Source organism: Corapipo altera, unplaced genomic scaffold, assembly GCF_003945725.1.
Source record: "Corapipo altera isolate COAL_440 unplaced genomic scaffold, ASM394572v1 1, whole genome shotgun sequence".
In the NCBI taxonomy this organism is placed as follows: domain Eukaryota; kingdom Metazoa; phylum Chordata; class Aves; order Passeriformes; family Pipridae; genus Corapipo; species Corapipo altera.
Window position 1 is genome coordinate 4,618,413 of NW_020884873.1, and position 24,676 is coordinate 4,643,088.

Below are 24,676 nucleotides of genomic sequence, written 5' to 3' on the forward strand. Positions count from 1 at the left end.
TAGATCTGCCCCCAGGAAAGAAATATTTTAAACTGTGGTTCAGTGATGAAGGTGAAAGCAGTAAAACTACTTGGCCTTTACATGCTCTTCTGCACTCACTTTTCCTTTATCTCAGTACAAATTAAATGAAAGAAGTTCTATAAATATGTGCTCAAGAGATCTGAGAGCGAAAGCTGTGGTTTGAAATCCCAAAGATGATTAAAGCTTATTTCCTCACTGATCTTTGACTCAATTACATTAGATTTTGGTTCCTGTTGGGCATTGCTTCCTGGGAAGCAAAGGCAGAAATACCCTTGGCTCCACAGGGAATAAGGCAGTTCCTTGTTCTCGGAGGCCTTGTTTCCAGGCAGTCAGTGCCATCAGTTGATGTAAATATTGTGTATGTTGCTGAGTATTATTTTTGTGGTAAAAACCACCTGTGTATTACTGTACTGTGGAGGATGTTAAAAGATAAACAAAGGGAAGAGGATAAATGATGTTAAAAGATAAACGAGGGGAAGAGGAAGCCCTGGTGAACAGGCTCATTTGGTGACATCTGAGAGTTCATGTGATGCTCTTGGGAAGAGAGGAAAGGCAGATACAGGAAAGAAGGAGGGAGAGACATGGAAAAATACTGTGCAGTGTAAGTACTTGCTACAAAAAGAATTTATCAGGAAACATTATGGGATTTTACATTGTGCTATAAGTCAATTGACAGGGGTCCTCAAAAGAGGTTTATGGGATAGAGAGCATGTTACTGACCTGCCTCAGTTTAATTATTGCTTTGCTAGCATTCCCATAAGCAAAATAAATGCTTTTGTGTCATGGGTGCAACTTCCATTTCCAACTGAATGAAATGTGAGAAATGAAATCAGAGTATTTATTTATGTATTTATAAATCTAAGTCCTGCAGAATTAGGCATCTGAGGTAGTGGTTAGGTTTGCTTTTTCTTCCCCAGAGCTTTCCTCTGCAGTGGTTGAAAATGATTATTCCAGAATTTTAAACCTCCACAAGCCCATCATCTATTTGAACATGGATGCAGATCTGAGTTTCAATGCTCTGCAGGATATGAGCCTGCTAGTTAACCTGAAAGGTTTGAAATGGGAAACGGGAGCAGCCCTTGCGGATTCAATGCCATTTGCTCATCAAAACCTGAAGCCTCTAACAAACCCCCAAAAATCAGTCTATCCTCATCAGCCTAGCTATAAAATAGTTTGCAAAGGTGTCTCCTTGTCAGCCTAACAATAAAGGATGTCCTCAGCCTGCCTGGCCTTTGATGAGGAGAAGACCTCACAGTCACCCGTTATGAAGACATTGAGAGGTTTTGTGATATGGAGAAATAGTGGCTGGATCAAAGGGGTGATTAATTGTTACTGTGCTATTAAAACCATGATCAGAAAAGCTCTGCAGTACTGACCAGGCAGCAGATTCTCTCTCTTTCTCCAGTTTTTGGTTTGCTTGGTTTCCCTCCAGCATGAGGGATGCAGGTCAGGCAGACACACTCTCTGCACTTGCAGCTTTGGGTGCTCTCACAGATGTGGCAAAGGGACTTCCAGGATCCTCAGGAGCTGCTTCAATGGATGTTTTTACTTCTTGCTAAATTCTCCTGTTAGCAGGAACCACCTGGTTCCATGAAACAACAGCTTTCCTTGGGTGACAAAACAAGTTTAAAATGGCAGGTGAGTCCCATTCACTGCATATCAGAAACAGACTGATTTTTTTTCTTCCTTGTTTCTGCCCTTTAAGTTAGTATTTAAAAACAATGCAATGAGCCAGTGAGCTCTGCTTCTCCTTTGGTTTGCCATTCCAGTTGCCTTGTCCTTGTCTTTGGTGATGACCTGTCAGACACTCACGACCTCCTCCTGGTTAATCTTCTCCTTTTCCACATGCAGTGTTTAAAACACACTGCCCTTCCTTGAGAGGGTTTTGTTCCCTGTGTGCATTTCTTTTGGTTTCTCTTGTTACTGTATGGGCCCCTCCTCTGAGGAGCTGAGCACACCCTATAATGTGCCACATATTTCCTTCCTTCTCATCTGTCTTTTTTCTTCCCGCCATCCACCCAGCAATTTTAGAGATTAATGGGAGTAGAGAATGTGTAACAACACAGGCTGAGCCACATCCCCATCTGTAATCATTAAGCTACACTATCACAGCAAATACACAAATGTCTGCATGCACAAACAGCAGATCCACAGCTGGGGTAAAACTGTTGTGCTACACACTTGAGCTGTGGTATGAGCAACTCTTTGCAAAATCTCCTAAAAATATACTTTCACTTGTCTCTGTAGTTGCAATATTTTAGAGGGTTTAATTCCTTTATGTAGATTTCCCTTGGCTTTAATTTTTACTGGGTCAGTAAAAGAGTATATAAATACTTGACGTGCCTCATATTCTTTGAGGCTTTAGTTACAGCTGCGTGAGATGTGTTTCTTCTATATTATTTTGTGTCTCAATAGTGTCTATCTGTCTACCTTGTTTTCCTTCCTAAACTGTAACCTTTTCACTGCAGAGCCTGTATTGGGGACACACCATACTAACCATCTCAGACACCACTTATTAGGCGTGATAATAGTGATAAAAGTAGAAAACAAGGGGAATGTTGTAATCCATCATGAAAAATGTTTGCAGAATTATAGGCAACAGCACATCCTTTTATTAATTAAGCTGTCAGCTCACTGGTCCTGTAATTCTGGAAATAAGGAAATAGGCTGGATGATGGAGCTAACTGTTCTGTGTTGGGTCAGCATGTAGTTTGTAGGGACAGTGGTGGAAGAGAGAGAAAAGATTTGCTAACAGATACTAGCAAAGCATGAAACCCCTGCCATGTTTAGAGCCTTTGGGGCATGAACCATAGCCTGGAGAAGGCAATGGAAAGATTTTTGAAAAGCATTTATACTTACATATATATCTGTGTCATTTTAGATGACCTTTGTCTTTCTCACCCTCTCATAAACTGAACTCAACCTGTGACTCCCTTGTGGTTTGCACACTGCTAGTTTTAAAAAATTTCTTTCCACGTCATTGCCTTTCGATGTTTTATTGGGAATTTGCTTACTCTGCTTTTAGGCTGCATCTCTCAAAGCATCATTCCTATGGCTCTGACCTCAGCCTGTTCCTAGGTGATCTGTGTAACCTTTTCATCTTTTTTATCTCTGCCTTTGCTTGTCTTATTATATTACAATCCCAGCTTTGCAACAGAGGCATGATTAGCCGTTTAAGTAGTAGGCATCTGCTCGCTGATGTTACTCTGTGCAGCCACCTCATTTCCTAACACGCTTCAAAAGTGCTCCAAGGTAGGGGTGATTCTGCTCAAGAAATGTGTTAACAAAAGGCAAAAGGATGGGCCATCTGCTGGGCAAGACATTGCCTTGGGGAGTTAAAAATGCTATTATACGTGATGTTTGCCACCTGCACTTGTGCTGTACAAGCAGGCTTTCAGGTTGTGTTGATGGGGCTTTGTTTTTATTCATGATTGCAGCTGCAGTGTGTTCACTGAGCTGGTGGGGAAATTGTTTGTTTTCATCACTCCGGGTGCTTCCTGCCTGATAAGTATCTCCACACGTCCTTTCATTATTTATTTATGTGTCTAAGTAGTTAAAGACCAAGGAGGTTTTTTTAAGTGGTCACCCATCAGGGATTGTGGCTCATTTCTTGCACGGGTCTGCTGAGGCTAATGGACCTTTGTTGATTCCAAAAAGCTTGGAGGAAGTCCCTTTACTCCTTCCCCTGAGCCTGCGTGTTTCAAAATGATGCTGCTGGACTACTTGTGCCCTAATTGAGAAAAGTCCTGGAGCGACTCCACCGGAGTCAGACATGACATCAGCGACATTGCCCAGGCACCATTGTTCCTGTTCCACGGCACACTTCCCTAGTCCCGAATCGGGATGGTGTAACCATGTCAAATGCCTGACATCTTTCAATAGGAGGTGCAGCCTCAGCACTTTAGGCACAGCACGGGGATTTGGATGTGGTCAGTGTTTGCACTGAGACAGACGTTTTGTCGTTTTCAATGATTCTATTGTCTAACCAGCACGTTCAGTGTAAGATCCTGGCATTAGGTAAGGAATTATTCTTTGCTGGCAAGCAAATTACTTGTCATAACGTGTTCAGGGTGCACTGCTGGCGCTTAATATACTGATCCATCATCCCTTACGTTTACAAGGATAAATGCAATCTCTCAAGCTGATGTATATCGTATCAAAAGTACATTCACCTGGCATATATATCAGGATGATACTGAATTAATCTTTGTTAGATTTAGATAGATTCATCCCAGTGTATTTCTTGGAATGACAATGATGCAGCTGGATAGTAAGTCCTCTTTCATCAAGCGATGACAGCTTCACTTCCAGATAATTCTTACTCCATTTGATTTGTGCAGTGTGTTCCTGTGTGCTGAATGCAACAGGAATTTAGTTTTGGGCTCTGTTGGAGTGGTATCAGACCGTTTGGTTTGAAAGAAGTTGTCTTTTTTCTTCGATGACATCTGTTTGTAGAACACATCGGGGTTTTCCGTGTTTCACCGTCTCTGAGCTGTTTGTTTCTACATGCATTTTAATGTCTGCTTCTGGCTGTTTTCCCTTGGTCTCATTATAGCTTTTTGGATCTCCAATTTTGCTGATGAGACGTGGGGGTTTTGCGGTGTTTTTTCACTCAGTCTCACTGAAGATACAACATATTTAGGAGGATGTATTTGGCTGTAGACTCCCCACCTTAGAGCCAGAACGAGTGAGCTTGCATCTGGGATCAGCAATTCCAAAGGGTTACAAGGAGTGCTTGCTCGGTAACCTCTTTACATCCTGTTCATCACAAATGAGCATGTGGTTTGCATCTGAGACAGCCTTAATACAGCAAAATCTACATTTAAAGGTGTTTTAAGTTTGCACACAGTTTCTGCCTCTGATTCACAGGGATTTGCAGGAGCCTATGAGGAAGACTGTTACCTCTCAAGTATCTCAGCGTGTCTTGCTGCCCTTCCTTCTCATTACCCTTCATCGACACCCACCATGTGCGTGCTGAGAGGCTTGTTCTGGCTATCACAGCACCTGTTATTTAGGGCAGCAGTGGTTTGTTTTGGAGCCTCCTTTCCTGACGGTGTCTGTTCACAGACCGGGACAGTTGTGTCCTAATCACCAGCCAATCTTGCCTCCTTCTTGCTCTGATTTTCTCAGTTCAGTGCTCTTCTGGGGCTGTCCATTCCCAGTGTCCTTGGAGTTTAAGCCACACAGGTTTTCTTTGTGTTTTCTTTTGATATAATGTTTGTGATTTGGAGAGGGTGTGTGGGCAAGGACAAAAGATGAAGGTTTGATTTTTGATCTGAGCTCTGAGGTTGTTTTCGTTGTTCATCAGGGAATCTCTGTCTTTCTGATGCATGTGATTATAAAACATTAATATATCATGAACATAATTTTCCACATAGCTGTCTTGAAAGGATTTCCAGAACCTGGATTATTATTGACCTTCACAGGACAGGAAATAGGGTCGAGGTCCATAACTTAGCGTTTTTTGATTATAAACAGCTCCCATGCCTTGATGGCTGCAACTTCTGCCTAGCTCTGGGGTACATTTTCCAGATGAATAATTTATTAATTGAAAAATATAATTTACGTTTCTTGCATTTTCAAAAGCAGTTTACAAGTTCTTTTTGAGACAGCATTTTTTCTGATTAAAAAAATCAGTTAATTTTTACCTTTGCTGAATGGTCAGCAATGATGACAACTGAAAGTCCAGAAGCAACCATAAAATAAGATCCAAGTATAAAGACAAAAAAAGTGTGTCAATCAGGAGATCTCAGGTCAGGAAGTGATTTTTTTTTATTGCAGAACCTGATAAGAGCCCCCTCTGGGATGTTTTGAAGATGCATCTGTAGATAAGCATGACCTGCAGAGTAACAAATGCAAACCGAGTATTTTCTATTGGGTTAGGTGAAAATGAAAGAATAACATTTTATTCTTTTGTTTCCAAGGCAAGAAAAATATTTTCCCTGTTAAGGGATGTTAGGAGCAGCAGCCTCCTCCCACAGCCCTGGCCAGGGCCATCCTCCCTTGGCTGTTGGAGACCATATTTGGTTCTCCTTGCTGCCTCCCTTATTATTTGTTGTTCAGGTTTACATTTATGTTTTCTTATTTATGGATTTCTCCTTTCCTTACTATCCTTTTTTAATTATTATTATTTTTTAAAGAAGCAGACAGTCTCCTTCCACATACCCTTTCATCTTCTATTTTCTTCTGTTTTTTTTCTAAGAACTAAAAAGCTATTTTAAAAAGAAATAAAACCCTGAAGTATCTTTTCTTTATATAAAAACTGTAAAGAATAAGAGTCTGTTATAAAACTGGTTGTTGAAGCGTTTAGTGAAGGAGTGTGTAAGAACCAGATGGATGTATGCTAAGGGAGAGAGGAGCACAGGCAGGGTAGAAAGATTTATGCAGTTTTTCCGGCAACACTGGAAAAAAAAGGGATAGTGGCTGAAAACAGTAGATAGGAGTAGAGAGAGGAAATAATATCTTATGCAGACTAAGATAACCAAAGGCCCTGGCAGGAACATTCTAAAGAATGGGGGAAGTGTGCCGGAAATCAGTGCTTTCTACCAAGATGAAAATTCCTTTTTGTACCTCTAAATGCCAAGTTCATGATGAATTGTTTCTTTTGTACTTGCCACTCAAGCCAGCATCCAGCGTCCTCATTTTTTCCTCTGCCTTGATGAACCTGTCCGGACTTAACTCCCAGTGCAGGTGGCATTCATATGTGCTTAATCCTGCCTTTCAGAGCATGCCTCCTGTCTTTGCCAATGAGATTATTTCATTGCTTCATCACAGTAGGAAATTGAAAAAATCCTTTGAGAAAACCATCCTGTGATCTCCAGCCTATGCAGAGTGATTGAAAAATGTTGGCAATCTTGTTTTTATCTTCTTCTGATGCTCTGCAAGAAGTAGAATAGACTTCAGCTGAGCTCACATCGATTGCCTAGAAACAGCCAAATGGGAGGTGATTGCAGTCCTTACAAAGACACCGAGCTGGTGATGTGTAAGATGTAAGAAAAGTCAGTTTACTCCTTGTCTTTCTTGGCTTTTCAAAACTAACAGGAAGAAAAAGTAGTAAAGAAGTTACTTTTCCGTAAAGGGAGTAGATATGTTTACAAAAACAATGTTATGATTCCTGTATATTATTTTTGAGGTAAAAAATTTTCGATCAACAAAATAGATCCTCCCAGGGTTTTTGCTATTACATTTTATACTAGCAACTGTAAGAGGAAAGGAATGGGATTCTTCCCATGTAAATCTCCCCTGCTCAGTTAGACACATTCAAATTGAACAACTGAATTTCTATATTATGACTAGCTTTTGGGGTTTAAGTTGAATGGTTGAAATTAGTTCTGGCTGTTTTATTTGGGTAATATAGCAAATGGAACAGACTGATTTTGTGCTAAGTTCAGTCACTCTCTTTTTGAGGAAGTTTGTTTTAATCAGTTTTTCATGGCAGTTTTCTGCCATCTGGTCTGGAATGTATTACAGGCAAGAACTTCTGCAGAATTAGTTAATTAAATGAGAAATGTGCCACCCTAATACTTAATTTCTATTCCCTACCTCCTCTCTCTTTTTTTCTTTTCCCTTGGCAAAGATGGTTTTTAAATTTCTGATTTGAAAGAGTAAATAGTGAAAGCACAGTGGTTTTCAAGATACAAGGATCACTTTGGTAGGTTAAAGCTGATCCACTGGAATTTTTCATCTCACTTTCATTGTTTTTCCACAATAGCTGGTTTGTTGGAAGAGGAAACGGAAACCTGCCAAAAGCTGTCATTGTGCTGAGAGAGAACCAAATGGTAGTTCTGAAAGATAAAGCAGGATGGAGAAAACCAAGCTGTCAGTACGTATAGTGAAGTTTAACAGAGTGCAGAGAATAATGCAGTCCTCATGGCAGAAAAATTGCCCCAGAATGAATAAAAAGTAGAATTTGAATATATGCATCTTATTTTAGTAGCAATTAAAAAATTACAGCAGTTTCAAGTGGCTCTGAGAATAGAGGAACTTGGAAAAATAGATTGGACAGATTTTATTTACCTCTAGATCCAGTTTCTAGCATGTGGGCCACGTGAGAATTTTCCTAGTATACTAGCTGAAAAACCCTTAGCAAAATTTTCTGTTCAGCTTTAATTAATTTTTTAGCTAATGTGTACTTCACTAACGACAGTCAATAATCTTTCATCAAACACACAAATAGCATAAATAGATGCTTGAAGGTTTTATGGCACTGAAATATGAGGATTTGTGAATGGAAAATGAGCCAGTAACTTCTTCTGTTATGGTTGTAATAAGCTCTTCTTATGTATTAGATTTCTTGGTGAGTTATGGTTTAGTTGTGAATGCTCGAGGATAATATTAAAGAAATGTAAATAGGGAACTTTCTGATACATTTTTTTAAGTTATTTGGAAGTTTTCTTTAAAGTATTGCTGTATATTTAGAAATGTAAAATTGGTTACAACTTTTTAAATTATGAGTTTGTGAGTTGGAGTTTTGTGATCCTAGAATTTTGTTCTTTATCATCATTGGTTTTCAAATGTGGTGATTTTTCTTTTCATGAGGTTTTTATGTGGAGGGTGTGGGCTGCTAATTATCACATTTATATCAGAGAACATAGTATGCTGTGAAGTTTCAGAATGTTGTCTTGGAAGAAAGTTGAGCGGGTTTTTTAATGATTCAGGACAATAAATCAGAAGGCAGCTACTTGAATCTTGGAGGAGCTTTCCCAAAGGAAATTAAATTTGGGAAGATGACAAGTAGGATATTTTAAGTGGGAGCTTGAACGCATATGGAAGTGGAAAGCATGTAAAAGCGTATAGCACCATACTCAGCATAAAGTAAAAATAAAGTAAAAAACTGTTGACAGCGCACAGATTGTGCTATAAAGGGTATTATGCAATACTTCATCCCCTTCTGTGAGAGCTGGGAATACATTACTGTGATGCTTCAAAGGGAGGCACTTAGTTACTGTCCTTCCTCAGGTCCTTTCTCCCTGAGATAACAGCTGGGTACAGCCCACTGCTCTACCCCATCCCCTGCCTTTGGGGGCCTTCCACTGGGCAGTACTGCAGGCAGTACCCGGAACATGGAGTTTGCTCCCAGTTCCAGATGTGAACCTGGCAGGAAAGTGAAGCACTGCCCTAGATGGGCTCAGCTCGGTCAACTCGTACGTGTTGGAGCCCTGTGGGGTCATGAAGCTTTTGCCAGCGTGGGGACTCGCAGCCACAAAGTGTTCAGGGCTTTGCTTGTATTTCCTTTGCAAGATTCCTGACTGGCTTGTATGGACATCACTAAGAACCTTGTTGTTTATTCCTGGCTAATAAAGCTACGCAGCCTAAGGACAGGCCCACTGGCTGCCTGCCTGTGCTGCCCTGGCCTCCCAGTTGTAGTCCCAGAGTTGGCTTGTGACAATGGCAAAGTGGGGCTTGTTCCTTCTCTCCCTTGCCCTGCAATGGTTCACTTCCCTTACCTGATGTGCTACACTGACAAATAGAAGACTAGGGACCAATCCATGGCTCCAATGCCAAGCATCACAGACTGACTGACGAGGACGTTGAGTCCCTGTAGCGTAGTTGCCTTGGCAAGCACTAGCTGGGGCACCTGGAACAGAGTCAAAGGGTCAGCTAACATCATTAAGCTGTGGCAATCCAGTTTTTCTGCTGGCTTCAGGGCCCTTTTTAATTTAAAAGAGACAGTGAATTTCTCAGCAGTATTACAGTACTGTGTCCCCAGCAGTTAAAAGGGTTGGCTGTGCAAAACTGTCGTCCTGAAAATGGAAGCTTGCACAAGTTCTTTCTTCAGGTAGAAGAATTTTTAGAACAAGGCTTAGACAGTGAAGATGGTGTGGCTGCACTCAATTGCCTGTACATTTGACTTTGTGTGTCTCATTTTGTGCAGATCTGATCCTTCCTGGCCTTACAAACTGAAACCACTGAGTTTGGAACTGTGTTGGGTGGGGTTTGGGAGCTGGAGCTTGGGCATCCTGAGCTGAAAAGGAGCAATAATTTGCAGAAAGCTTTGGCAGAAAAGCGATCCATGAATCCGGGCTGAGCAAGAAGTTTTTTCTCCATGTCACTACTGTGAACTGTGGGTCTGCTCATAGACTTTGCAGTATAAACCAAGGGCTTTTTAAGATCAGTTGTGAGCTTTTTTTTTATAGCAAGTATCATCACAGTTTGGAGACAAGAGGACACTGGTGGTGTCCCTGATTTCTTGTGCTATTTTTATTTTTTTTCAGCATCTGACAGGTTAGCATTTGATTCTTTATCACAGGTTTCGTGTTAGTTACAGGATATTATGAAGCATTCCAGGGCTACTGGATGCTCCTAAAGAGCCTTCTGAAGTCAGCATCTCTTACAGTGCTGACACTGCAGAATTTCCAACAAGTTCTTTGCTCCGCATCTTCTGTGTTCCTGCTTAGGTTCCCTTGTGGCATCTCACTTCTGCCAGAACGTCTTCAGCGTGTCCCTGACCCAACCTCAGCAGAAACCATAAATCCAGGTGATCCCCTGGCCCTTTGTTCCCCTGGCTGTTGGGGAAATTCGTACGTGTTGCTACATGCGAAGAAGTAGTTCACGAACAATTGGAGTCAGATTGTGCTGGAAAAGATACAGCTGCTGGGCTGTCCCAAGGGATCCAGGGTGGTTGGTGTATTGCAGCTGAACTGGGTCATCATCTGCCCTGTGCTTACCTTACTGCTCCAGCATTTGGGAATGCAGAGAATGGTGTGGGGAAAAATAAACCAGAGAACTGACTGGCATGTATTGTCTGAACTGGTTTTGCTGACTTGCTTTCTGAAAGGAAATTCATTAGGCACACTAGCATGCTCTCGTGCAAATTGTTTATGCTTTTCACTCCACACTCCTAGGCCCATTAAGCTGGAAATGGAACTGGGAATGGCTTCTGGAGCAGAACACGTGGGACTTTTTTGTCAGAGCATCAGTGCAGTGTGCTTCGTTTATTTTTCTCACTTCATGCTCCAGCACAGTTGCTGCCATCCCTCATTTTTCCTGGTACATTAAACCTGGTTCAGGAATGCAAATGATTATGCTGAATGAATAATCTCCATAGCCTTGTGCATCCAGATAATATCATTGTCTTTAGTTGTATGTTCACAGCGTGCTTCTTGAATAATGCAGTGTACTGGTGGTTTCTGAAACTTTTAATATCTGGCATATGATATCATAAAGACTGAGATATGTACTTACTTGATGAAAGTGTAAATCCATTATATCAGGCGAATTGTGCCAATTTAAAGAATCAAGACAGGATCTTAATGATCCTATTTCTACTTCATATCACAGTATATTCAGAATAGAGGATTTGTCAGGTTTTACATCATTCCTTAGGTTCTTTTTAACATAAAAACTACAGGTGTGGGAGGAGATAGAAGAAATAGTCTCATTTTTATAACAAGCCAGACCAGTCTGAAGAGGACTTGGTATTGTAAGCAAAGTGCTAGTTTTACTGGAGCATATATGGTTACTGACTAGCTTGGCAAAGCAAAGCAGCACTGTGGCTTGCTAGAGTAACAGATTAAGGAAGGGAAATTTTGGCCTTGAGACAAATTCAGATAAAGATATGTTGCTTGTTAAAAACTGTATTTGTTTTCCATAGTGTTATCTGGATAAAGCCTGTGGATAAAAACCTCAGCGATAGCTTCCCAGCATTGCTCATCACCCTACAAGCTATTCTGGCCCCCATCTGTAAAAACACAGAGCTGAATTTCACCACTTGTACTGTTAGATTAGCTGTTTTAGCAATATGTGTACTGAGCTGCTAAGGATGTAAAGGTCTGTCAGACAAAGCAACTGATCCCTGAATGATCCTCCTGGCATTTGGAAATCTTTTGGGAGTGTAACTGATTCTTCATGGGAGACTTTATGGCCATGGCTTTTGTTTGTCCTGTGTGATTCATGGCCAACCTCAGGTTCTTCAGAGCTGCTGACAGACTTGACATTTACAGCTACTTTCAAACCTACAATTTGGCCTTATCTGATAAATACTTTGGCCTTATCAAATGGATGCCCTTAAGGTGTCCTGTTTTCCTGTTTCTTAGTTGTGCTGTAGACCCCAAACTGTACCTTCCTCCTCACTCAAAAATGCCCTTTAGCCTGGTTTTTAGGTCCAAATCTTAAGGTTTTTTCAGGTAATGTGTTCCTGCTGCTCCAGGGAGCCAAGCCATGAATGGCAGCTTTTGTTCCTGTTTGATTAGTCAGTAATACTTTAAAATAATCTGTGTTCATATCTTTGGTGTCTACTGTAATCCCATAAAGCATGTGGAAATGATGTAGTATTAATGTGATTTTTCAGAAGTCTTTTGATAGAATTTCTGCTGTAATTCAGTATTAATTACTCTGAGCATTAAAGAAAAGGAGCTTATTTTTTATGCTGGCTGAATTTGAAAGAAATCTTAATTCTGTAGGAGATGGCAACTTGCTTTCCTTAGTTTTTTTTAATGTGAACATCTGTAAAAGCTGATGTTCTTTGGGTTTCGGAGAGAAAAGGTAGCTCAAAGGAGTACAAATCTAGGAGTGTATAGCTGTACCATAGTGTCACATACAGCAGTTGTTGGTAAGGTGCTTACCATCACCTCACAACCCATGTGGTGTCAGAGGGTCACTTCAGTCTGATTCCTGCTGTAGTCATCTTTCGGTACTTTCGTGAAAGGGATTGGTGCAAAGACCTGAGTCAAACAAAAAGAAATGAAGATAGGGCTGGGTGCAATATCTGTGCCGACTAAAACTTCCGGATAATATGATTTAAGCCAAGCCATTTACAAAACCAGGTTGAGTGGTTTCAGCTGATCAACATAGAGCTTGTTTCTGAAAACTGGCCAAGACATATGCAAAATTTTGTGAGAGGTGGTCACCACCTTCTTGTCTTCCCCTCTGATTTAATGAATATTCTATGTCCAATAAAATTAGCTTTAACAAGAGGGATTGAAAGACCCTTCTTCACTCATTGCTGATATTTGCCCAGGTGAATATCCAATGCTGATGTTGTCTTCTGGAGTCAAGCTCCACGCAGTTCTGACAATTCACTGGGATTGGGCATTCCCTGAGATAAGGAGAAAGTATTTTTTCCCTAGTATTTCAGAATGTGAGAAGGTGGAACCACATCTGAGTTATGGTGCATTATATAAATAAAGAGTCATAGCATCTCTAGATGTGTGACAGGGGAAAAACACCAACCACAGTTACAAAGTTGCTCCTATATGATGTAATATCAATGCCACTGACCCTTCTTTGGTGTTATAAACTAAGAGAAATAAGGACTTGGACATTCTGCTCCACTTTCCTCAGGCAGTGAATGGAGGGCTCTGAAGTACTCAGTGACACACACTGCCTTTCAATGGTATTACTGCGTCCTGGCAAATAGCATTTCTTTCCTACTACATTAGAAAAAGGTTGGTTTTTACTTCTTTTACACTTTATCTCCTTTGAATGAAGGTAATGAGGGGGGAAAAGGTGAAGGTACTCCAGCACTTTCCCAGATACCAAAATAGTTGAAGAGATTAGAAAAAACTTCAGTGTGATTTTATTTTTTTTGGTCAAGAGTGTTCCAGCTATAGCAATTTAAATTGAGTACAGGCTTTACTAACAGTTGAGGAGAAGCCTTGGCAGTTTAACCATGTTGAAAAGATGTTTAAGTGTCATTCTCAACATAAAAACACCATGCATCTTGGAAAATACGTCTGGATGATCTGCTCAAAATAGTGGTCTCTTCTAAGAGTATCATAATGGACACACAGTGCTGCAACCATCTATCAAGACGTAAGAAACGGTAACAGGAAGTTGGGATCACTAAAGAGCAAAGAGAAGGGAGATTAATGGAAACACAGAAACATCCTACTAAAAGCTGGAGTTGTTTCCAAATGAAATTGAATCTATTATAATCTCTGGCTGATTAAATATCAGATACAAAAAGTTTCCAGGAAGAACTAACTAGAAGAATGAAAACTACATCCTTTTTCCAGCAACAGCATAAGCCAAAAAAGAGCAGAAAACACCCACCACACATCTACTGTGTGTGTGTGGTCAGTGTATTAGCAGGTATAAAAGAAGGGCTCAGGGAAGACACAGGGAGGCTGTATGAATTATTTGCATCTTTGTTCACTGTGGAAGACACTGAGAACATTCCCTGTGCCCATGGGGAGACTCATCAGGCTGAAACTGAGGTAATTGTTAGAGAATTTATGTTATAGATACAGAATAGATGTGAAATTATGGGCAGAACTGGACTCACTCATGAAAGAACAGTAGTGTGTGTACTTCCTCACTGAAAACTACCTTGGTGCTTGAACACTGGAGGGTGTTTGAAATGGGATCAGTGTTTAAATATAGTTCAAATTAAAAATAGTTCAAGTAGATCTGTAAGCCTGACATCTCTTCCAGCTGATTTGGTAGCGACTATAGTATAAGATAACATTAGCGAGCACATGGATAAATGTGTGTTCCCTTGTGAAGAGGCAGCACTGTTAAGTTCAAGGGAAATTCTACCTTTTAAAACTTTTGGAGTTCTTTGAATAGATCCGTGTTGGTATCCAGCAGATAAAGTCTTATTTGAATTTTTAAAAGGTTTTTGACAAAGGGTTCAAGGCAATCATGAAGTAAGAGGGGAAGTATTGGTTAAACAGTTGATTAGAAGGATGTGGGAGAGATTAGGCAAATATTTGGAAGTAAGATTCACTGGAGTTACTGGATTGACAAACTACACCAGTATCAGAAAATCTTCTGAGCTGAAAACACTTGGATGTGCCGTTTATAATACACTGGTCTTGTTCTTGCTCTTCCCTAGATTGTCTGTGTGAGTTGTTTGTGAGGGAGTGGTCTCTCTCAAATATGTAGTATGCAGCAAATCAACACAGCTCAGACACTGTTGGAAGCCTTGAGAAGCATTTGCTAATCCTCCTAGGCATAACTGAACAGCAGCAGAATTGCTGAGAGACATTACTGTAAACTGATGTTAGATGACAGTAAAGTCTTTTTGTTCTGAAGGGACATTTTGAGAGCTCACTGAAGGTAGTATCTTCAAGGTCTACAGCTGCAGTCCTTGGGCTGGCTTGAATTCTCTTGGCTTATTTCCTAGGATTTTACTAATGGCTTGAGCTCTTGTGCCAAGGACTGGAAGGGACTTCCTTGTCAGTTGAACTGCTGTTTGTTTCTCTCTTTTTTTCCATCTTTTTAACCTAATGTTTGGCTTCTGCTAATCTAACTGCTCCAGAACAATTTATCACCTCCTCTGATTATACTCAGGTGGCCACTAGTTCACTGCTCAGTTGCAATGCTCAACACCCTAGGGGTTCAAAACAGGTGAGGTTGCCCAGTGGGAGCAGCCTACAGAGAAAATAGAGGTCTTCTTTTGTGTATTTTAGAGTTGTGTGAGTTTATTTTACCCCATTTTAAATATTTTAGATTCACTCCATAATCCTATGGGTTCTGCACTTCTGATTTTATTACCAAATGTCTAGTTAACGGTGTTGTTTAAGAGGGATTTGTGCTGCAGCTGCAGGCCATGTGGCATGATCTCAGAGACCACCAGTGATTCATGTACTATAGTTTTAAAAAAGTGCTCACATACTTAAAAAAGAACCTGTCCTAGTTACTGTTGTTGCCATAATGCCTTTTCCAGTATTTACTGTTTTAAATAACTTCTCTTCATTCTACACACTTTTTTTTTTTTTTTTGCAGCACAGAGCATCTTTAAAAAGAAAACACACTCATACATTGCTGTTTTCTCTCTCTATCCAGTTATCTTTGGAAAGAGCTCTTAGAGGTTGAAGAGAGGATATGTCAGAGCTGAATGTCACTGCTGACACTTGCAAATTGTTAATGTGTGAAGGATGTCACGATGTTAAAGAGAAAACTCAAAAGAGTAAAAGCGTTCTCAGCTAGGAAAAAGTCTTTCATGGCTGTAATCACTGGGTATGTTTTACGTTTGGGTTACAAACATACAGGGCCAGCACGAACAGACAGAAAAGCATAACATTATAAGCTTTGTGTTTGCTGCAGTGGTAGTGTGGGCAGTGATCCACAGGGACCTGTGTCTGGACTGTAGTCAGCTGAAAGGTCTAGATGTGGGGGAAGTGCAGCACTGCTCTGTTCCTATTTCATTGCTGTCCCAAAGACACAACAGACTGTCTTAGAGTGCCTGTGTTAATCTAAGGTAAATCTCCTGAAGCCTGCATCTGGGCTTTGTTGCAGTTCTTTTTTTCCCATTAAAACCTGAGAAAATGTGTGATTTGGTTATGTTTCCTCTCACCTGCTCACTCTGGCGTGCAGTCCAGTGAAATTAAATGCCAGGGATATCAGACTTAGTTCTGTGTTGGTTTGAGGCTTTTCCTAGCTGATTTCATTGGTTCTCTTGTTTTCCCATCCTCCCGACTTTCAGTGTAAGAACTGTGAAGTATTCAGAAGACTTAGAAATACCAGGTAGCAATTTAATTTTGATAATACAAGTAGTTTACAGCCATACTGTTCTGCCTGTCCTTTTATATTATTTTCACTTGGGAGTGACTTGAGCAGCCACAATTTTCAAAGAGTCAAACTAAGATGAGCAGCTCATCTTCTGAAAGCTAAGATTCAAGCTGTCAGATAATAGAAAGGATTGATGTTTAGCTCTGCTGGTTTTGGAAAGAGAAGCTATTAAAAGCACATTCTAATTTGAGTTGGCAGAATAAGGATCACACACAGTCCCAAAATATCATTGAACACTGATTTTAATGTTTCATTGCTTTGGTGCATAGGATAGCTCTGTGTTCCATTGAAAAACAGAGAGTCAGCTTTCCCTTGGCACTATATATAGTATTCCCAGGGCCACAGTGTAAGAGCAGTAATGGGTGGAGGTTTAAAAAAAGCCTTAATTAATACTTAATTCGGTCACAAAAGGAGCCTACCTCTTCATGGGGATTAGAGCCTACCTCTGCTCTAATAGCTGGACTTTCTGAGTGAATCAAATTATTCTGAAGGTCATCTGCTAAGGACAGTGTGTCATTAAGAAACAGAAAAAGATGTAGTCTGCAGTCACTGTGGAAAGAGTGTATTTCTTTGCTTTTGGGTCTTTGGAGCTAATGGTTAGAGTAACCAGAATCCCTGAGCTGGAAAACACCATTGAAAAAGTACATTAAAAGGAGAATGAGGTTAATTTGTCTTTAGTCTTTGGTACCAGAGAGGAGAGGACAGTACAGGCTCTTTGAGGTTAGAAGCCCCCATCCATAAGTAGGAGATGGCAGTGTGGGGGTCTCAGCATGCTGCAGGCAGTAAGTATGCGATGAGCTAAGGTGAGTTGGGAGTCAGTCACTCCCAAAGACTGAGTCTTTGCTTCCGAGTGGAAGATTTGATGTCTTTGGGTCCATAAAGGCCAGTCAGGTAGAAAGGGAGGAGGGTAAACGGGAAGAAATAGGTGGGCTTAGCATCACCTCACTGGTTCCACGAGCTCTCAGCTGGGTGACCATGTTGCATGTGGAGGGACCCACAGTGAGATTGGGAGAATCCTTCCTGATGAAGCTGTTTGAAATGAGATTAGACTGGGTTTAGATTGGTTTTACCATCGTCGTTAATGGGATTAAAATTGAATCCCAATTCAGGTAGCTGTCCTTAGGCTAAGTAAACAGTAGCCTGTATAGTTGGGGAAGCTGGCATAAAACAGGGAAGGGGGTCCATTTATCGTGCTTTAAGTGCTCATTTCTGGCTCCCTGTGTGGACAAGTAGAATAGTCTGCCTTGCACCTAATGCATGCTAAAAGTGCCAGCGTGGAGAATGAGCACATGGAAACCAGTGTGCTGTTGAGACACAGTCTGTGTTTCAGTAAAATTGGCTGCACAAGCCCTGGAGGGGCAGATAATCGAGAAGAGCATGATATGAATGAGAGCACAGGGCATTAAGGAGGGCATTGCTCTTTGAAAAGCACTCTGAGAAGCGAGTGCAGTAAAACCTGTCTGTCGCAGCGGTGGAGACTCAGATGTGTGGTTGCAAGCTGACTTGTTGTGACCCTAGCTGTAAGCATATTCCAACAGCTGCAGCAAATTGCTAAATCATTCTTAGCTAATGCTGACATCAAATTATCTAAATAATTTTTGTGAGGTTATTATTTGTCACAGGGACAAATGCATGTCTTTATACTTTCTACTCTATTCCCTTGAGCTCTGTGTCTTAATTTTAAAATAATACACATTTTATTTGGCATCTGAGCTGTTCCCCTCATTACTTAATTTTATTTTTTCCCTCCGATAAGTCAACTTGCAATTAATCCAGAATGCTGAATTTGTGACTTTGCAGATGCCAACACAGTAAGTGCCTGGGATATCATCATAGGCATGAGATAGTGACTCTCTGGGGAGATCAAAAAGAAACCAAGATGCAAGAAAATGCTGCCATAATTATCTGCAAGTGGGTTAGCTCAATGTCACTGCAGCAAATTCTGTGTGGTTACTGGAAGTGGTGTCTCCGTACCAGAGAGCAGTCCTGTCCCTGAATATCTGCTAAAGAACATCAATAAGGACATTAAAAACAGATTAAAAACAAAACCCAAAACACTTAATGCTCTAAATCTTTGATTGTACTGTCATGACAATGTACTGTGGCAGTTTTCTCTTGGATGAATTTTTCTCCCTGGAAAAGTAGAGCAGCGTATTCGACAGAACTCTACGGCTGGTAGCAGGGAAATTATTTCTCTGATATCTGCAGAACTGCGCCTACACACACTGTTGAAAGTTGTGGGTTTTAAGTTGATCTTTCATATGGACCTGACAGCAAAAATGTGTTGCTGATGATTTTACTTGTTCACTGTCCACTAATGAGTGCAGTGTAAAGAAAGTGCCTGGGCTGAAGCTGTCGTGATTCCCCAGCGTTCACCGTTGTCGGTGCCTCTCTCGGCTGCCGTCAAGCTGCCGGGACGCATTACTGCAAATCACTGAGCAACTCGTGCAGTCCTGGGAGTCTTCAGGTGCTGCTCAGGGCTTGGGAGATTCCAGCTCCAGTTTTATCAAAATGCTGGCAACCTGCCATGTGTTTGTGCGAGCTTGACTGCAGAAGGTCAGGGGAGGACCCTGAAAGCCATTCAGCTGTTTCTTGCTCAGAGCTGTGCTGGGTAGACAGCATCGCCTGAGATGCACTCTTCTATGAGGGGCTGGAGTATTTGATGCATTTCTTTTGAGCTCTGTGTGTGTCTGTGTGTGTGTAGGAGCTTCACAGCTGCTGGCTGTGCCCTGAGAGTACTGAATGTTCACAGCTTGTCGGGTAGAGACACGCACTAACTAGGAACCAGCAGCTCCTCGTCCTGGGTGAGGATCAACACAAGGGAGGGCATTTGTGCATCCATATGGATGCAAGGACTGCATCAGGCTGGTGGATTCATTACTTGTTCTGGTTCATGACAGGATAAGCAGGAGAAAAACATATCATCTTGCTCAGGCATGCACTACAGAGCTGGTCAGCTGCAGGGGAAGAGCCCTCCTGGTCTCTCTGTCAGGCATGGAGTAGCCTGCTCACTGTCTGCTGAGACAGATGTGGTATGGTACCCTCAAAGCCACTGCTGGATGGAGTTGCCTGCAGGACTCCCTGTCTGGATTGGGAGTTACAGGAAAATACACTTGAGCTTCCGGCACCACCTCTAGAAACTTGCTTACACACAGCATTTGTCCCCAGATTTCTCAGGCTCTAACCATCCTGGGAAGTGTCAGAAAGCTGGAGAGCGCTGCTGTTTTTACAAATGGGGAACAGAAATTTTCATTTGCTTCTAATATCTCCACTCACGAGGAGTGCAAGATGGGCAGCAGCTTTTTGGCTGTTAGACCATCAGACCAGCCATAATCATCATGTTTTATGTTTCTGCACGGGCTCCTGACCACCTGTATAATGTCCATCTGTTGAACTGGGCGGGATGCCTACCAACACTACGATCCAGATCATTTGAATGAGGCATGGGTTTCCAGGAGGTGATGATGTTCCTGAAGGACAGTGTGCAGTAGCATGACAAATGCTGTCCCTTCTGCGTGGAGTCCCTCCCATGCACCACTCTCATGGCAATGCTGTTCACCTCTCATTACCTTAAGGCATTTGGGGAGATTCAGCTAGAAGAATTGTAAACATGTTGTGGCAATGATAGCAAATGAATATTCAGAGAGAGTCTCTGGCCCTCTGAGAGTGAGCAATTTTAATGTGTTCAACTCAGAGCTGTTCACTGCTTTTCTATGAATGGTAAATTTGCTGGAAAATGCAGTTTTAGAATAACCAAAACTATTTGCCCTCTGGAGTGAAATTTGTGGACTAGCTTTAAGAGGGAAAGGATGTTGTGCAACTGACTTCAGGAGTGACAGTGAACCTGTCTCTGCCTTCTCCTTAGCCAAGGTGCAAGGACCCCATCACATCAAGCTGTGAGCTCAAGATCTCTTTACTGTGAAAGGAATTTTGAGCCTGCAATGCCCACCTCCTGCCAAATTCTGATAAGGTCAATAGTCTGAAAGCCTGATGCTGGTCTTATTACCTTTTAAAAGTGATTAGGGTTATTAGAACAATATTTGGGTACTGGGGCTCTGAGCACAAAGTGCTCATCAAGGTCAAGTTGGATGGGGCAGTGAGCAACCTGGTCTAGTGGAAGGTGTCCCTGCCCATGGCAGGGAGATTGGAAGCAGGTGATCTTTAATGTCCCTTCCAACCCAAACCATTCTGTGATTTTATGAATATGGAAAGTATTCACCTTGGGATTTTTTTTTTTTTTTTTGCACTCACTGACTGTGCCCTGATGAAAATGGAAGAAACTTGATAGGATGGATCCAAGTCCTGTCCTTATAATGTCAGGTTGTCTTGCTGCTTGTTGGGAAGAGGATGGCAAAGCTTATTTTGGGGAATGCTTAGTTATAGGTCTGATAGTAATGGAGTGAGAGGGCCCATGTGAGAAGGTACAGCCAGACAATGAATTTCTGCCAGGGCACCTTGGTCTTGGCTGGCCTTCTATACTCAGCTGTGTCTTGGCTGTTTCTACAGAAAAGAATGCCAAATGCAATAAGTTATGAAATTATTGTTTTGGTTTGTACATTTGTGTTGATTTGATTTCTCACTTGGAAGCCAGTGGCAAGTAGCACCATGCAGTAGTAGCAGATCTGCAGAGCAAAAAGGCAGTGAAGACCCAGGCAGATTTCAGGGGGGGTTCCTTCAACACAGCTTCATTCTAATCCCACATGAAGGAAATTTTGCAAGAAGCTTGTAGCAAACCAGGAGACAAAATACTGTATGTTGAAAATGTTGACTTTCTACTTGCTTAGTTTTTTTGCCAAAACAAAGACTTTAAAAAAAACTGGCATGTATTCATGAGTCATATCAATGCTGCTGAAGCTGTTAAGTTTCTTGTTGGCAATTGTTTCAGGTGAAATTTTGTTTGATGCTTCTTGAGGTCTTCTGGCATTCTACTTAAACCTGTGTATGTTGCTGTGTGTGCAATTCTTGTTTTTGTTTCAAAGAGGTCTATACATAAAATTGATACCTTCAGAACAATTTAAAAAGGTATTCTTATACCTATCTCTCTGCCAATGCTAGAGAAAGGAAAAGAAATCCAGTGCTGCTGACTTAACTTTTTTGTTCTGACTCCTTTACAGTGAGAAATCAGTCATGACGTGTTTTCCTTAGCTGCAGGAAGTGGAGAGAGGGGGCAGCAACAACAGCAAGCTGGGCATTTGGGAGCTGAGAAAAGAACTAGGGATCACATGCTGGGGAACAACCCAGCTGCAATGGAAGGAGTATGTGAGGCTCGTGCAGAAGTGGCTTTCAGTGCAGTAAGTTTTGCCTGCATGCTGAAGGCTACAGGCACTGTCAAGTGGTAAAGGTGGGGTACTGGTGCTCTTAAGACTGTGTGGACTCTGGAAAGCAAGTAGAGTATCAAGAGTGTATCATACTGACTTTCTCATGCAAAGGTACCCAGCACCCCAAACAGCAAGTGTTCCTGTTACTTAGAAATTTTGTGCTTTAAGTATTGCATTTTACCATGACTCCGACCTCCTTACCAGCTACATTCAGTGATACATATTTGGGATACTTCAGTCTTTTTCTGAAACGTGATTTCATTGGTACAAGACATCAGAACAGCTCAAACATTGGTGCAAGTTTTTGTTGTGTGTGAATGGCCTAGGATTTCCTGCTGTATTTCTCATTCAATCTTGGCATATCCAGAACCATATGGCAAGGAAAGGCTATAGTCTTGACAGGATACTGGTTGTGGAATAGTATGTAAGTCTAACATATCAGGGATAAAATAGACATCAGCAAATAGCTACTGGCAATTTAACAAATTGTAACCTGTTGTAGATTTTATAACAAGAGATGAGATGATTATCATATCAGAGAAATAATCTGTGCATATTTATTGCCCTTGTCATGGTTGTCAACAAGTCTCTCCTGTAACTTGCATGCTACAAATACCACATTCTTTTAAACCTACTCAGTGTGTAAATTGTGCCATCTTAAACACCAGTTCTGAATATTATTTGGTGCCTTGTGCTAAATTTTCATGGTGCCTGCCACTTACCCTAATTCACTGATTTGTTTTATTGTTTGCAACTAAGTATGTTCTATGAGATTTCTCTCAGTTCCAGAACAAGAATTTACTACTATGGTAACACAATCTAAATCTCTATAGAGGCATAGTAAAAGCAATTCTGACAAGTCTTGCAAGGTTTGTAAGTCCAAAGTTTCTATTTAAATATTGCTTGTCCAGCTTATAACTTGGGTTCTTTGTTAGTATGTCTTTCAGAAACAAGAACAACACAGACTTTAAAATTTCTTTTAAAAAAATTCCTGTGCCTGAAAATCTAAATTGGTTTTTGGACAAAGGAAAAATGACACTAAAAAGAATCGAGTTTTCTAGAATGTTGCCAGTGTTCATTCAAAGTTTTTTCAAAAGGTGAAATCAGAAAGGTTTTGGAACCAGCAGGAGTTAGATAGTTTCCAGCTGTCTATTCAGGTTTCTGTTCTCAGAAGTAGGGCAGTGTCAGACAGTCAGAAGTTTGCCTGGACTTTCTCTGGGCTTGGAAAAAGTGTGAGGTTAATTGTAAATATGCATATGAAGAGCAGTTCTTAGGTGAGTTATGAGACAATTAGGGAAACCTATGTATGACCAACTCCTTTTTCCCTGTGGTTTTACAGGTTCCAGAATCTACTGTGGTCTCGAAAGGCATTTGTGGACAGCGTGAAGGTCTATAACCACAGCTACATCTACATGCCAGCCTTCTCCATGAAGACAGGGACGGGACCCTCCCTGCGTGTCTATTACACCCTGGCGGACTTTGGTGCCAAGCAGACAGTTCTTTTTGCCAACCCCAATTTCCTGCGTGACATTGGCAAGTTCTGGAAGAGCAAAGGCATCCATGGCAAACGGCTTTCCACGGGACTCTTCCTAGTCAGTGCCGCCCTTGGTCTGTGTGAAGAAGTAACAATTTATGGCTTCTGGCCGTTCTCGGTGGACCTGCACGGGAGGTTTATTAGCCATCATTACTATGACAATGTCTTGCCTGATTCTGGATTCCATGCCATGCCAGAGGAATTTCTACAGCTTTGGTTTCTTCATAAAAGTGGTGTACTGAGAATGCAGCTAGAACCATGTGAGGACCCTTTAATCCAGCCTTCTGCCTGAGGATTGTAGGAGTCGGTTTGGAAGATCCAATAGTTTTTAATTTCCATGCTCTCCAACAGAGAGTTCTGTTTTATGTTGGTTGTTTTTAAAGGGAAAGTAATTGTGGATCTGCATGGACCATAAAAATGTTACTTGAAGGCCAAATGGAATACGTCCTTAATGTTTAGTGCTTTACGGAACTGGGATGGGATGAAGTGTGTCTTTCCATCGAGTCCATTCAGCAGCAGTGTGAAAACAATGTCAGAAGTAGCACAGCTGAACTTTCCGGGGACGTTTTTAAATGACCGATGTAAAAAGGGCATTAAGGCTCGGGGAGACACAGGGCCACTCACAAGCTTTTGCTGACAGTGCCAAATATGACTGTCTGTTTAAAAATCCATTTCATTCCAGATCGGCACCCTGTTAACTTACCTTTTTCCTTTTTTTTCCCCCCTGTGTTTGTGTGTGTGGAGGTGTGTGTGTGTGTAGGAGAGCATGTATGTGTATGTGTAGGAGAGCATGTGTGTGTTGTTGACTTTCTTTGTTTCTTTTCCTTTTTTTGTCCTTTTTTTCTTTTTTTCTTTTTTTTTTTTTCGTTTTCCCAATTGAAGGAAAAGGAAAGGCTTAAAAGCCCCAAGAGCTGAGGACCATCGGCTCCTCTGAAGACTCTTGGGAGAGTGAAAGTGCTAAGAATCTAATGAGAAGAATGTCCTAGGAATGCCCTGCTAGTGGGCATGGATAGACCTACCTGTTGTAGGTTTTATCAGGATACTTTAGTTCATTGCACTTACAGCTGTGCTAATGTTGTACTGTGGGCAAGAGCTGGATAAGGCAAATTGGTCTGAAAATAAAACATGTTACAAAACCAGTAGTGAAGTGCAGCCTGTTTTCAGATGACCTGCTGCAAGATTTCCACAGTGACTTTTGTAGTAGGGATGGTTCCTGACCTGTTTTACTGTCCAGCCTTAGGGATTAATTCAGTATTCATTTACACTCCAGGTGTTTATTGACCGTCGAGGGGATTTGAGGGGTTCAGTGGAATGCAGAATGAGGTTCTTCATTTGCTTACAGCAGGAA

General features: G+C 41.4%; 1 protein-coding gene across 1 annotated transcript in view; it reads left to right on the top strand.

Annotated features, from left to right (window-relative positions):
• Nucleotides 1–24,106, top strand: part of ST8SIA1 (ST8 alpha-N-acetyl-neuraminide alpha-2,8-sialyltransferase 1) — a 114,406-nt gene extending 90,300 nt beyond the window's left edge. Inside the window, exon 5 of the mRNA XM_027658298.1 lies at nucleotides 23,134–24,106. Within this exon, the coding sequence (XP_027514099.1) occupies nucleotides 23,134–23,620 (487 nt within the window). The 3' untranslated portion in view covers nucleotides 23,621–24,106. The remainder of the gene's footprint in view (nucleotides 1–23,133) is intronic.
• Nucleotides 24,107–24,676: the final 570 nt, after the last annotated feature.